At 42.6% G+C, this 15651-nt stretch overlaps 1 protein-coding gene across 2 annotated transcripts in view; it reads right to left on the reverse strand.

The window, feature by feature from the left end:
• The window catches only part of LOC126491271 (alcohol dehydrogenase 1), a 33222-nt gene that overhangs the window by 9939 nt on the left and 7632 nt on the right, over positions 1-15651 (reverse strand). The window contains exon 1 of one of the 2 annotated variants that reach the window (XM_050126835.1): positions 1806-1948. The exons of the other annotated variant lie outside the window; for it this stretch is intronic. Within the exon in view, the coding sequence (XP_049982792.1) occupies positions 1806-1823 (18 nt within the window). The 5' untranslated portion in view covers positions 1824-1948. Of the gene's footprint in view, positions 1-1805; positions 1949-15651 lie in introns of those variants that run through there. 2 annotated transcript variants of the gene reach the window in all.

Here is a 15651-nt window from a genome sequence, read left to right on the forward strand (position 1 = left end):
CCATTGTTACATAGAAATGGGCATTTCTTCTCATTTTACAAGGAGTCAAAACACCCTTAAAAACGTGTAACAACCATAGTAGGAGGTAAGGAAAGGACAGGCCATACACTGGGATGCATGGGTGTGTGCTCTTTCGGGGCACTCTAACACTATCTTTTATTCTTGTACTCATTGGTACTAAAATCATTGGGTATATGTTCAATTCTAAATCATAATTATTAATATATTTTTGAAGTGATTGGGAGCAGAACCTGGAACTTTGTGTGTTCTGGGCAAGAACACTGTCACAGAGTTAAACCCCAGGCTTTGGATTTCTGAGACATAGTCTGAGAAGCAGCCCAGGCTGGCCTTGAACTAGGTATCTTTCTGTCTTAGCCTTCCTAGCACTGAGATTTCAGGGATGATCTATCATACATGGCTACATTGTTATTTTGCTGCTATATGCAATATAAACTCAAGCCACTGATCACCATAGCGCTGTTACTGACCCTGCACCTAAGAGCCTGGATTCCCTAGTCCCTTGATTCTTGTTAGGTTGATAGGATTGGGTTTCCACTTATGTTGCATGAATTCAGTCTTTCTTTTAACTTTTTCAGTCATTCTTTATCCTAATACTTTTCCTTGAAATGTGACATGCCATCCTAAACATGACCAGGAGTGGATTGAAACAAAACTACTGGCGACTGCCCCTTCTCTGCCGATTCTCCACCCAATCTTTTCTATACCGAATCCTGTCACACCGTGGATGCAGAAGTCTCCAACCCCTGTTCTCACTGTGAGCTGTTGGACCTTTGACCCACTCCTAAAACAGCCCTTGTGCCAACAGAAACACAGGCATTATAATTAGGCAGTTGGATAGCATGGATCAGTTGTTTATGCTGAGTGACTGCTTGCGTGTCATCAGTACCATATACAGATTGAACAAGTAAGGGGGCTTTGTGGAAATCCTAGTACCACATGTGTGTATTCTCAGTGTTAGCAAGTGATTCAGTTTTTTCTTAGAATTAATTGATGTAAAGCTGGATGATTTTTTTAAGAGAAAAGAAACAGTTCTATAGAGCTTCTAGAGATTTGATGAGTTGTGCAGCAATGGACCCCTCCAAATCACAGTGTGCATGGTAATGTAAATCACTGTGGATTATCCTAAAGTTTATAAATCAATTCACCTCTTATCAGATATTTTATCTAAAGGTTATTGGGACAGTTCTACTATGTTCCCGAGTCAAATTCCTCTTATGAAACTATTGACAGATTTAACTTTACTGTTTTCATAAGAAATCTATGAGTACGTGCTGGACTGTGGTGGCACATGCCTTTAATCCTATCACTTGGGAGGCAGGGGTAGGTGGATCTCTGCTACTTCGAGGCCAACCTGGTCTACACAGTGATTTCCAGGACAGGCAAGGCTGTTACAGAGAAACCGTGTCTAGACAAACTAAACAAACAAACAAAAAATAGAAACCAGTGATTCCAAAGGACAGCCCACTAAGGTATCTCGATATAAACAGACTTCTCTGCAGAAGATCTCTTTAAAGCTTTCGGTTTACAAGGTAGTCACAGTTGCTCAGAATGAATTCCCTGTGCTGCAGAGTTAGTGAGGAAGTGAGGACGGCCCCAGATCTAGAGTCTGTGTGCTCTTGTTAAAGGTATTTAGCAGCAGCCGGGCTGCACAGTCGTGCAGTGCACACCCTGTGCCATAGCACACATCACAATTCCCTTCAGTGCACATCATTTCTGAGTTAGAAGTCAGCATCTTTTAGCAAGTTAGTGAGAATATATTCCCAACAGCAAGATCTTTTTCTTACTTTTCCGGCTGTGCTCATGCTGTCTGTCCTCGCTGCTGGCAGGAGACTGATGGGTCCCTGTAGGCTTTTCCTTCCTACAATGCACTGGGCCAAGGCTGCACACAGATTTTGTTAGCTGGGGTGTCAGCTGATGCCACATGTGATCTGGCCATTTATGACACGCCCATCAGTTTATCCTTACTGCACATTAAGTAAAAACAAAGGGCACTGTCTGGCCTGTCAAGGAAAACTTGTTCTGGGGATGTGATGTTGGTGACATTCTGCTTTCTTTAGGCTCCACACTTCCTTTTGCATCTATCTCCCCTCTCTCGGTTCACTCTTCCCCTTTCTCAGACAGGTTAGAGGTCTGCTTTCCTTTGCTAGGGAAAGCAGTAACTTCAAGTCTACATGGAGCATAGTAAGGAGGACATGAGGCAATGCGGGGCAGATGGGGTGGACGGACAGAGCTTCAGGGGAGGAAGGGTTGGTGTCCATTCTTCTTCAAAGCAGAGAAGCACCCTCAGCCACAGCAAAGGTTCTGGAATTCCTGTTATTTCTATAGCACACACTACTGGTCAGCATTGACCAAGGACCTAAGGCAGCGTGGAGCTGGCCCAGGGGATGGCAGTCATTAATATGAGACGAACTTCACTCCTGCCAGGAGACAGTGCCTACAACATGCCCTATTTCTTCTGCTAGGAGAACTTGGGCGTATCTCCTTGCTCTTTGCCGTGGTCTCCTTCTTTAAGATAAGGATGTTAGAGTGTCACTTCAATGACTGTGGGGAACGAGTAGAACAGTGCACACATGTGCTGATCATGGAGCCACATGAGTAGGGGAAGCTCAGTGAGATACAGCTACAACTGGCATGCGTGAAGACAAGCTCACAGCACAGTGGAGAAGAAAGACAGAGAGTGTGCTCTGAGCTATGCAGTAGGTGCTAGGAGACAGCTATTCTCACGGAGGACTCCGGAGACTTTAGATTTGCACTTGAGTTGGTCTAAAGGATGAATATTTGTCAAATGGGCCAAAAGTCCCTTAAGACATGTACATTGTCCTTTGTTTAATGGCATGAGCTTGGGATCAAGAGCATACGTTCGATTTTTATTGAATATCGAGTTTTCTACCAATGTTAGTGAGCCATATTACGTACCATTCCCTAATTAAACAAGCAGACAACACATATACAAAAGCATATGTACACTTCTCTTGGGTTGTCCAGGAAACAATGGCGATGTCTATGTACAATTTTAATTATGCAGGTGTAGAGAGTTGACTAGAGGTCACATGATCAAATTAGACATCTCTTCCAGAGGATGCCTGTCACCTTCAGTAGTCATCTTTTTATACGATGGTCTGTATAGGAGTCAGGTGTTCCACTAGTTTCACAGTCCAACACCTTTGAGAGTCCCACGAGATTTCTGTGTTTAAATGGTAACGGAAATACTAAATTTTTCTATCCAGCCCAGATGTGTAAGAAGCTAGTGGATGTTTATTGTGCTCACACAACCCTCGCGGGAGTTCTTCCTGCAGTATGACATGATCTTAAGAGCAGCACGAGGAGAGAGGTTCCTTAGCCAGTATTACAGGTGAGGTAAGAGAAGTATGGAGATTCCCTAATGCCCTTCTAAGACAGCAAGAATGCAACTGTGGGCGGGCAGGCTGCTGTTAGGGAGTTTTCTGGTGTGACCACGCAGACAGATCACTATGTCATCAAAGGACACTGGATTTTGAACTTGTATTTTATCAACGTATCTTAGGGACAGTTCCCATTTTCTCCCTCCTCATTTTCCTCCTTTTCTCCTTTCCTCATTCCGTCCCCCTCCCTCCCCTCTTCTTCTTTCCTCCCTTCCCTACCTCCCTTAAACCTTCCCTCCCTCCATCTCTGAATGATCTTTGTTGGTAATTCTTCTGTCTTTTGGCTGGAATCTGTCGCTCATGTGGACCAGGTGCCCAGTCTGGGTTTGTTCCAACACCTTCAAGTATATCAAGAGGACTGAGATGTCTCGAGGGTGGACAGCCACATTGTCTTTCAAGGTGCCATAAGCTGGTAATCGGTACTGCCAGGACCTTAACACACAGCTCCCTGATTAAGAGACACATGCTCTTTGTACTGCCAAAAGGGTGTGGTGCAGTCCAAAGTTCATTCAGCTCTTTACCAACAAAGGTAGCCTCCATATTTTGTAAAATCTAAGGGGAAAAAAGCATACAGACAGCCTGAACTTCATACGTCATCCTATTCAACTTCAGACTTTTGTAGGCCAAAGATTTTGGCAAAGTAACTGTAGTTAATATTTACTTAAAAGTTATTTGGGAAACAGAAGGTTGTGTATTTACACTTTGTGTGTGTGTAAAGAATCAAGTAGCCTTCAACTGCTGCCAGCAGCAAAAATTCTACTTCCTGGGTTAATGTTCTTAATCAAGGCAAACCCAGCACCAGACATTGAGAATTTGCACAACATTTTACTTTGACCCTGAAGTCAGGGTGGTGAGAGGGTGGCTGTGATCTTTCTCTCCCAGGCTTAGGATGCATCACCAGCTTGGATCCTGATTTTGCTGTAAAGAGCCTGAAGAGACCTTGACGATTCGAGCTCCACTGCAGTCATTGGGGGAAAGGATGAATCCTCCTGGGGCGGAAGGAACAAGTCTGGGGCTCCTTTGTCAGAAAGAAAATTTGGAGAACCCTTGCCCTTGAACAGAATGCCAACGAACCATCCACAGACAAACAGCGAATTTTGAGGACACTGTTCTTCAGAGGAAGAACGTGTCATGCTATGTTGGGGGATGCAGATAGGTCTAAGAGTCTTGTGGGGATTTTGGGGATACAAAGAGTCATTTTGGGAATTAGGGAACCCTGAGCACTTCCTTATCTAATCTTTATGGGACTCTACAACATCCATGTCATGTAGGGCAGACAGCTGTGTGATCAATCTCCATCATACTAGGGGGCAGTTCTCAGCTAGGTCTCCTGACCAATTCGGCTACCTTCTGAACATGAAGGGCGTGGCTTCTTTATTTCTAATGTCCAGATAAAAGGCATATTTGTCCTGGGTTAGGGCACTGCTGGGTGCTCTAACGCTTTAGGACTTCAGGCACCAGGGTTCTTTTATTTTTGGACAGAGGCCTTGAAGTCAGATGGTTAGAGCAAGAAACACTCAGAACCTCTTAGACAGAAGGAGTTGTTCTATCATCCATTAGTCCATATGAAGTAAGTCTAGGGCCACATATAGAAGGAAAATATGCTATTCTCAGTTGGTAATAGATTATATATCATGTTCTAGTGTCACGCCCACCTCGACCAGCAAGGATGACGCGACACCGGAGCGCTTCCTGCTAGCAGTTTATTCAGGATCTTGTCTCTCTCTCTCTCTCTCTCTCTCTCTCTCTCTCTCTCTCTCTCTCTCTCTCTCTCTCTCTCTCTCTCTCTCTCTCTCTGTCTCTCTCTCTGTGTCTCTCTCTCTCCGGGCAAACCTCTCCCAGCCCTTAAAAAGGCACGGGCCGTCAACCCCAGATTGCCAGGTGGGCACTGCCCATAGGTCCATGCATATGCAAGCAGCTGACAATCATTGCGTGATCAGGCCTTAGCCAATATTAGGAGCTGATTATCAGGTGTGGCTCCACGCAGCTCCCTACATTCTAGGAAGAAATTGTGACCTATTTTTAATCAGAAGGAAAATACCTGCCTTTATTATATTCAAATGGCTCTATCCAATGTCTCAGTGTGCATCTGTAATAGCCATAATGGAGATATTAAAATCAAAGTCTTTTTTTTTTTTAGAAAAGAAACTATCTTTTTTCATTATACATACCCATCAAATTTCCCACTCCCTCCCCTCTTCCCATTTCCTTCACATGCCCCCCACCCTACCCCCATCTACTCCTCAGAGAGGGTAAGGCACATTGCTTTGGGGAAGGTCCAAGGGACTCCCTACCATATCTAGGCTGAGCAGATATCCATCCAAAGAGAATAGGTTCCCAAAAAGACAGTTCAAGCCATAGGATTAAATCTTGGTGTCACTACCAGTGGCCCCTCAGTCTGCCCCAGCCATGCAACTGCAACCCCATTTACAGGGACTAGTGTGGTCCTATGCTGGTTCCTTCCTAGTCCGGCTGGTGTTGGTGAGCTCCCATTAGCTCAGGCAGACTGTTTCAGGGGATTTACCCATCATGGTCTTGACCTCTTTGCTCATATTCTCATTCCTCCCACTCTTCAACTGGACTGTGGAAGTTCAGTCCAATGCTCTGATGTGTGTCTCTGCCTCTGTTTCCATCTATTTCTGGATGAAGGTTCTATGGTGATATTTGAGATATTCATCAGTCTGTCTACAGGGCAAAGTCAGTTCTCCTCACCCCTCCCCTTCTCACCTTCTTTTCTCCTTTTGCCCTCCCTTCTTCTCCCATCCCTATATTCCTAATTTTATCAGATGATCTTGTCTATTTCAACTTTCCAGGTCGATCTATATATGTTTTTCTTAGGGTTCACTTTGTTACTTAGCTTCTTTCTAGGATCATAAACTATAGGCTCAATACCCTTTGTTTATGGCTAGTATCCACTTATGAGTGAGTACATACCATATTCATCTTTTGGGGTCTGGGTTACCTCACTCAGAATGGTGTTTTCTAGTTCTATCTATTTGCATGCAAAATTCAAGATGTCATTGTTTTCTTACTGATGAGTAGTACTCTAATGTGTAAATGTGCCTCATTTTCCTTACCCATTCTTTGGTTAAGGGGCATCTAGGTTGTTTCCAGATTCTGACTATGACAAATAATGCTGCTATGAGCATAGTTGAACAAATGTTTTTGTAATATGATTGAGCATATTTTGGGAATATGCCCAAGAGTGATATTGCTGGATCCAGAGGTAGGTTGATTCCCAGTTTTCTGAGAAACTGCAATACTGATTTTCAGAGTGGTTGTACAAGTTTGCATTCCCACCAGCAATGGATGAGTGTTCCCCTTACTCCACATCACATCCTCTCTAGCATAAGCTATCATTGGTGTTTTTGGTCTTAGCCATTCTGACAGGTGTTAAGATGGTATCTCAGAGTTGTTTGATTTGCATTTCCCTGATGGCTAAGGATGTTGAATATTTCTTTGGCCATTTGAGATTCTTCTGTTGAGAATTCTCTGTTTAGTTCTGTTCCTCATTTTTTAATTGGGTTACTTAGAATTTTGCTATCAAATTTCTTGAGTTCTTTATATAATTTGGAGAACAGTCCTTTCTTTGAAGTGGTGTTGGTGAAGATCTTTTCTCATTCAGAAGGCTGCCTTTTTGTCTTATTGAATGTGTCCTTTGCTTTACAGAAGCTTCTTACTTTTAGGAGGTTCACATTATTTATTGTTGCTCTTAGTGTCTGTGCTTTTGAGGTTATGTTTAGGAAGTGATCTTCAGTACCCTTGCATTGAAGGCTACTTTCCACTTTCTCTTCTATCAGGTTCAGTGTGGCCAGATTTATATTGAGGTCTTTAATCCATTTGGACTTGAGTTTTGTGTGTGAGGATAGATATGGATCTGTTTTCATTCTTCTATATGTTGACATCCAGTTATGCCAATACCATTTGTTGAGGATGCTTTCTTTTTTCCATTGTATAATTTTAGCTTCTTTGTCAAAAATCAGGTATTTATTGGTGTGCGTATTAGTATCCATATCTTGTCAAGGATGCACAGGGCGCTCAAGCACATCTCTTCTGAACCAGGAAGCAGAATCCACTCCACTAGTTCTGAAGCACGCTATAGCCCAACCATTATAGAACCACAGATCTTTCAACCTGATATATGGATGAAGGGAGCTTCTGACCTGTCCTTCAGAACCAGGGACTCTAAGATCTTCCCCAACGACCCAGGTGGCTTCAATCTTTTTATGTAGAACCAAGGTAACTCTCAACTTTTGCCAGTAACTCAAGGGGGTTTCAAACTAATATCCCTCAACATCAAAGCTTCAGTCATTTGCCAGTGTTCAAGGGAACATTGACACACCTTTCCTTTGAGTACTAGGAGAACTTAGATATCCACTAATTGCCAAATGGACCTCATATTTACAACTTCAGAACAAGGGTGTCATACACATCCTCCATGACTGAAGAGAGCCTGAGACATATAACTTGAGAAGCAAAGAGGCCTTAGACTTCTCCAATGCCCCAAGAAAGCCACAAATACAAGCCCTTTATAATCAATCAACCAAAGAATTACTGCAAAGTTACAATGGTGCTTCTGACTTTTCATTCCAGAACCAGGGCAATTCAGGCCTCCAGGTCACAACTCAATCAGGTCTGAGATATCCCCCTCAAAAGTAAATGAATTCACTAATTAAGGGAGCTAACACCTCGGTGTGAGTTCACCTCAGACAACTATCTTCTGAAGAGGGCTTTAAAATTATTTTCTTTAACTGCAGTAGACCCTGACTTTCATACTTTGTCAAAGGGGGGCTTCTGTAACATGCTGTCTTTGAACAAGAAAGCATTGTCTTCCTCTGTCTCTATTGGAGGGGTTTGAGACATGCGCCTTTGATGAAGCAAACTACAGAACTGGCCCTATGCCCGAGGAATGCGTCTGTAATGCATTTCTGTAAAGGTTTGGGGTTGATGGAGGAGAGGGTCTGTTTCTACATTCGAAAGGGATTTACCTACTAGTCACAATGATGATGCAGATTCCGGTGGGCAATAAATGGACGTCTAAAGGGCTAAGATAGCCCAGGATACTTTGCCTCTGGACCTGAAGTGTTCCAGCCTCTTCACAATCACTAAAATCAGAATCAGTTGACTAGCTTCTGTAGAATACTCAGTGTAGGCTTGGTTTCCTTGGGAAAACTATGGTTCTCACCCGTGAAGTTTGATTTACAGTCTTGTTTTCTATTCTGTTGGTCTAGGGGTCTCTTTTGTGCTACCACCATGTTATTTTGTTACTAAGGCTCTGGGGCCTGCGTGCAAACAAGCGCAGCTGTGCCTTGGGCATTCTCCTCACCCAGGACTCTGGTAATGCAGGATGGTTTGTGCTTGCTCATTAGTTTTAGAGACAGTTTTCCAGTTCTATGAAGAATGCCATAGAATCTCGATGGGCTTGCTGGTGAGCTGGAGACTGCGCACGGCTATTTTAATTTGTCTCCAAATCATTGAAATTTCAGCCTATTATTTCCTAGTTTTCCTCTTTTTTGTTGCCTGAGTGTGGTGACCCAAAAAGTTAATCCTCAGGCCGTGATGTTCTTCCCTCTGCTTGCTCTGTGGAAAACCGCAACTGATGTTTTAAAAAGTACACACATGGAGGCCAGAGGACCACTCTGGAGTGAGCCTCTCTCCACCTTTCACAACAGCATCTTTGCCTGCTGAGCCATCTCACTGTGTTTTTAAAATTGAATTTACGGATCATTTCATTTACAAGATTTTTTGTGGTACCTCTTTTTAGAATCTCTAGTGCCTCACTGAATTCTTTCGCATCCTAAATTGTATTCCTTAATTTACCCGCCTGTTTATTTGTACAATTCTGGAAGTCATTGGTTCCATTTTAATTATATCTTGGAAATTTTTTCCAAAGTAATATTTTTATTGGGCATTTATACAAAGCCCCCAGATCACATTCATTCACATTTCTCCCTGGTCTACCTTTCTACCCCTGTGTTATCCTCCCAAAATAAAATAAAAAATGATGTCTAATTTGTGTTGCCCTTATACTGACTGGATCATGGACAAACTCCCATGGCCTGCCTGTTAAAGATGACTGCGATTTCCTCCACTCCCCTCCCCGACAAGCTCTGCCTGAAGTCATCAACTGTGAAGAGCTACCCTTCAGGGTTGTATGATACTTTGACTGTATTCTGACAAATAAAGCTTGCTTGGAGTCAGAGGTTGGAGCCAGACACTAGTTGAACTAAATTAACCATAGATGCTTGGAGGACTGTAGATAGAGAGGAGACAGGAAGTAGTAAGTCTGGGCAGAGAGAGTCTGTAGGTCCTTTTGGATGGAGGAAAGGAAGAAGTAGGGGGCAACTGCTGACTTCCCCCAGCTTCTCTGAACTTTCTTGTTCTTTCCCTGATATCTGACTCCCAAGCTTTTACTGAGAAAGATTAATTAGATTAACATTTCACCTTTTAGGCATCCAACTTCTAGGCATGATTTCGTGAGATAGCTGCTTGCCTGTGGCTTTGCAGGCACCAGCACCCACTGGAGCTGCAGGCAGGAACTGTGTTGGCTGGAGTCACCCACTGCAGACTGGCTTTTCCTTTTCTTCTCCAAGCACTCTGAGCGAGTCTGGGATTTTCTTGTTGCAGCCTTTCTATAGGAGCCTCCTCAAGCCCCAAATCCAAAGGCACTCATGTTGCAAGGAGAGGCTGCTCCTTGTTTGTCATGTTTGCCCGGCTACCTTACACCCAAAATAACCACACAGAAACTGGATACATTAAAACACTGCTTGGCCCATTATCTCTAGTTTCTTATTGGCTAATTTTTACATCTTAATTTAACCCATATTTATTAATCTGTATTTCGCCATGTGACTGTAGTTTAAGGGCAAGATTCTAACCAGTATCTGTCTCAGGCAGAAGATCCATGGCATCTCCCACTCTGCCTTTCCTCCCAGTATTCAGTTCTGTCTTCTCTGCCTACCTAAGTTCTGCCCTATCAGGCCCAAAGCAGTTTCTTTTTTCATTAACCAATGAAAGCAACACATGAACAGAAGAACCTCCTATACCACACCTAGTCTCCAAATACTTCACCACTGGCCAGCTCTGCACTCTTACTTCCTGCCCATCACAGTGCTGCATGGACACATTCCCCTGTATCCACTTTTCAGATGACTTGAATTTGGATTGTGCAGTTCACCTGGACCCCCGCCTCTGCCTGCTGCCACACTAGGGGAGCTGCCTGGACACCTGCTCAGGCAACTGTCACATACTCTCAGCTCACAACTATGCATAATCCTCAGCAGCTGTCCTCAACCAGGCTGTGCATTGACTGTGTTCTCAGCCCAGACCCTGCCACAAAGTGACAGCCAGCCATCCAGTTCAATGTCACTGTCAACAGACTTGATGAGGCTACTTTGAATCCTTAAAAGGGGGAATTAGCCTAAAAGAGAGAAAGAGAAAGGTAGACTTTCTCCAAGATTATAAAATGGGAAACAATATTATGATGGAGGGAATTAGGTCTTTGTGTGATCCTACTATGGATAATTTGAAAAATGGAGCAATTAAATGAGAGGATAATTGACTTATCTGGGATTAACGTGATGTCTATTATAATCATTATTGGTTTGGTAATTCTTGTTTTATTCCTAAAAACATTGGTTGATATTATTACCAAATGAGACACCTTGACTGGTAAGTCTAGGCCTTGAAAAACTTATTAAAACAGATAATACAGATATTCAGATATTGACAGAGAAATTTAAGGAGAACCAACCCACGAATACATTATGAAATTAAAGAGAAAGATTCCAAGATTATCAAATAACCAGCCTTAATTTATCCAGTAACGAATATGAACAACCACCAAATGCCAGGTATCCCCAAGGCTATGGAAGAGCTCACTGGATTCCTGTAAAAATATTAGATTTGAGGAGACTGGGGAAGTGATAATCTTATATGATATACATTCATCTTTTATGTAGCAGATGTTAAATTCATGGGTAACTATTAATAGATTTGTCCTAAAAATCTGGGAAGACTTAGTTAAACAGTATTGGAACCTGATACTCAATTACAGTAGAGGCTCAGAGGAAGAGATGAGGCTAGGACAATTGAACAATGAATTAGGGCTAGAGGTGTTGATTTCCCAAGACCAGCTTCTGGGAGAGGCAGATTATCTTGATGTATGAAGACATTCTGTGGATTCCAGACAGAAAAGAATATCAGATGTCACAAGAGACATTGTGCCCAGTAGGAAATATGACAGAGGTCAAACAAATCAGAAGGAAGGCTGGATACCCTGCAGCTCCCCATCTGAGGTGTGGTAGCTTTCACTTCGGGTTGAAAACAGAATCATAGAAAATTCAGTTTCTCGCAGAAAGCTTACATGAGTACTTTATTGGCAGTGTCTCTAAGGAACAACATTAGCGCTGTATGTGGCTGGTGTCGTGATTCACTGGGGTGCAGGGGTCAGGAATAGGAAGGCATCAATATGGTCTCAGAACGTCAGGACAGTCCGGATACTGAAATAACAGATATAAGATGTTGGTTCACATTCCCAGAACTCACAGTGCCCAGAGGGTAAATAAAGCATGTGTTATGAGTCTCAGTGAAAACCATCCATAACAGACATTTCATGCTGACTATTTGCCATACACTTTGTAGAAGCTTTTTAGGCATTGTCTCATTTAAACTTCATCCTAAGCAGTGGCACTATGAGGTCGATTATCATATTTTCTCCATTTTAGAGACTGTGGAAACTGAGGCTTAGCCTTATAAAATGCCCTGGGTCGTACATGTGCGTTCAGAGCCTGAACGGTCACAGAAGTCCCATTTTTGCTCTTCTCCCATTTCTCCTTCATTTCTGTTGGCCATTTCCCCTATCGTAAAAATAATCTCTTTTCCCCACCCACCCCATAAAAAGAATCTTAAAGCTCACCTCTTTCCAGAGCGAAGCAGCTCAAACGCTTCATTGATTTTCTCAAAAGGTAAAACATGGGTGATTAACGGCTCCAGTGGAAACTTTTTAGCCATGAAATCAGCCACAAGCTTGGGGACAGAATCTTTACTCTTAAAGCCTTAAAGGAGAGAGCAGAACTGTGAGATGCAGCCAGGGGGCAGGCAGGAGAATTAGACAAGAGATCTTCCAAAGAAACCAAGTTCCTAACAGTGCCCAGGCTGCCCCCTGAGCGGCAGACGCGGGACTCAAACACCCTCTGCATGGTGTTAATGTCTTATAACATGCCACCTGATGAACAGGGTTCCTGGCTGATGACGGCAGCTTAGTAGATCTTTCCTAAAGAAATCATAGTGCAGATGTTTATAGCCAAAAGAAGGGAGTGTTCCAAACTTCGGTAAACATCACTGCCTTGGGCTCTCTGCATCCTGTGAGGCATTTTTGGGCCTAGAGAGACACAAGTAGAATGAGCCAGGAAAGCTCCTTCTCTGGGGAGCATAGCAGCCTGTCTTGGGATTTCCTGCATTAGTTCTTTCTATATAGAAAACAGTGATTCTCATGTTGCCTTCTAAGAACTTTTCTGTTACCAAAGGAAGAAATTCTGAAAAAAAGTTAGGAATTGATCCTCAAAGCTGGGGAGATGGTTCAGGCAATAAAGTTCTTTTTGCTTTTTTTTTTTTCTGACATTAGATTTTTATTGATTATCTGGGAATTTCGCACAATGCCCCTGATCACGCTCATTTCCCAGTCCTCCGAGGTCGACCCTGCAACTCCGTGACATCTCCCAAGGAAAAAAAATATAGCAAGTCCAATTTGTGTTGCCTATGTTCTCACTGGAGCATGGCCAAACTCCCAGTGGCCAGCTTCTTAGAGAAAACTGAGTCCTTCCTCGTCGCCATCCCATCAGAATCCACTAACTGTGGAGAGCCACACTTGAGCATCCTTGTAACAACTTTTAGGAATGCTATTCAATGGCATTCTGTCTGGACTGTTTATTACAGGGGTAGAGCTGCAGGTAGGGGGAGAGGTAGTCATTGAAGTTGAGTTGATCTTCAGAATAAAAAACATAACAAAAAATAAACAAAACCCAATAACATTAAACAGTGGATTCAGTGCTGGGGGAGCCTGTAACTCTAGGTCTGGAGGGAGGAAGTTGGGAGATTCCTGGGATTGGCTGGCCAAGAACGCTAGCCTGACCATGAGCTGTAGGCTACTGTGACCCCAGTGAAAATGAGCAAGGCTGATTGCTCCTGTAGCTACATCAAAAGTTCTCTGTCTTCACACACATCTACACGTCCACTTTGGCACACAAGAACACATACAGAACTTGATCCTCAGCTGTGAATACATACCACCAAATATTGCTCCTTTCCACGTGCGTCCCAGCAACAGCAAGAAGGGGTTCACAGAGAGGCTTTGAGAATGAGGAGGCACCCCAACAATAACACTTACACCACATGCTGCATGGCTGCTTAACAGGGAAGACATCTGGAATATAAATAATATTTAAAGTGGATATTCTTGAGATTTCTACTCATGATTCAGTTTCATGTCATATGAAGAAACGTGCAGAGAAATATTTTTAGGGAAAAAGTGATTGAATGAATTTATGTTCAATTCTTCCTTATCAACTAATAAAGAAGCAAGTCCCACTGGGAGCCTGTGCAGTCTGGGTCCTCCAAGGAGAACACTGTTTCCTCATCACGTGACTCTCAGGCTGCCTATGCGTAGGTTCACTCACTGTCATTGTCCATTAACTACAGTTTTGAAGTTTGCACTCTAAGACAATTTAGATGGTGAAGATGTAATGACGACAGCATCAGAAGTTGTCTCTTATCCATTTGTCCACCTCCCTTTACAACACGTCTCTCCTGTGGGGCTCAGATCAAGAACGGGCAAGTTTTCAGTGGCTGTGAATCCAGTGTGTGCATTGGTTTTACACTATTCTGTTATCTGTAGACATCCAGGAACTTTTCACTTTCAATTGGTTATTTTAGAAAACATTTTATAGTAAAAAATGATTTACAATCTTCAAAGATGCCCCATCTTTTGATTTTGAAACGTGACATTTAGACAACCAGATGTCCTCAGAACACATGGGAATCAGACTTTTGGATCTTTCCATCCACTGACAACCCAGGCTCAGATGAGCAAACAGGGAGATGGTCTAGTGAATAAGAGAAGAGCGATGGTCCTGAGGAAACCAGAACCCTGAGTGTCGAAGGATTCCCCATCCACAGAGGAGATGCTAGCCTCCTTGACATCTTGTCTCAGTTCAAGGCTGAGAAGAATGTCACTCTCTGGGCACCATTCCCATTCTCTACTAACAACTCTGCCAAGGCTTTCTGGAGGACCTCAGTAATGGTGATTTTTTAGGTTTCTGGGGATGCTTCTTTAGAACGCCAGAGGTCTTAGGTTGGCTGATATATAATAGAAAAATGTTCTTTAGCCATGCATGGTGTTTTCAACTATATGAATCATGTATATTTCAAAACTACAAGCACTGTAGGCTTGGCAATAGCCTTTCTTATCATTATCCCCAGCTGACCTTAATTGAGTGCTTAACACATGGTAGCTGTCTCCAAGGTAAATGTTTTATATTCACTATGTAATGTATATCATAAACAACCCCACAGAATGCATATCTCTTAAATTTAGGGAGTATAGCAGAATCTGTAAATTCTATTTTTAAAAGTTTTTACTCCAACATGGAGATCTGGGTGTTTTTGTCGCTGGCAATCTGCAGTCTCTGCGATGAAAAGATGGTGATCCATTAAAGCAGCCACTCCTGTACATGTTTGATGCTAATGAAATAATACTTGGCTTCATATTACTCATTATTCCTTTTGGCCACATGATGAGACTTGAAAATGTTTTTCATAATAGTTAATTTCACATATTATATAATATTAAGAATGTGGAAAAAATATTCATCCATTAGGTCCATAAATTGTTTTTAAATTCCCTTGATGAATTGATTTTTAGGGAAAAAAAACTCAATGAAAAGCTTTCCTGTATTAATGGAGGATTATTACTTCAGACAAATTTGTAGAACTTACAAGTCGAAAGGTGTGTCAGAATTAATCAATATGAGTAGAAACAGGAGATGGAAAATTACCATCTAAAATAGCTTTCTGCATGAGATTTCTTTATTGCTGTCTGGAGCACATTATGGATGGCAGAAGGACAGATCTCAAGACATGCCACAGAACCTACCATGGTGTCAATGCGACCAATTACTTCAAAGGAGAAGTCCACCCCTCCATCGGTCATTTCCTGGATTACTTCGTGGAT

This window comes from Alexandromys fortis, unplaced genomic scaffold (assembly GCF_014885135.2).
Source record: "Alexandromys fortis isolate MF-2015 unplaced genomic scaffold, M_Fortis_MF-2015_v1.1 scaffold_274, whole genome shotgun sequence".
In the NCBI taxonomy this organism is placed as follows: Eukaryota; Metazoa; Chordata; class Mammalia; order Rodentia; family Cricetidae; genus Alexandromys; species Alexandromys fortis.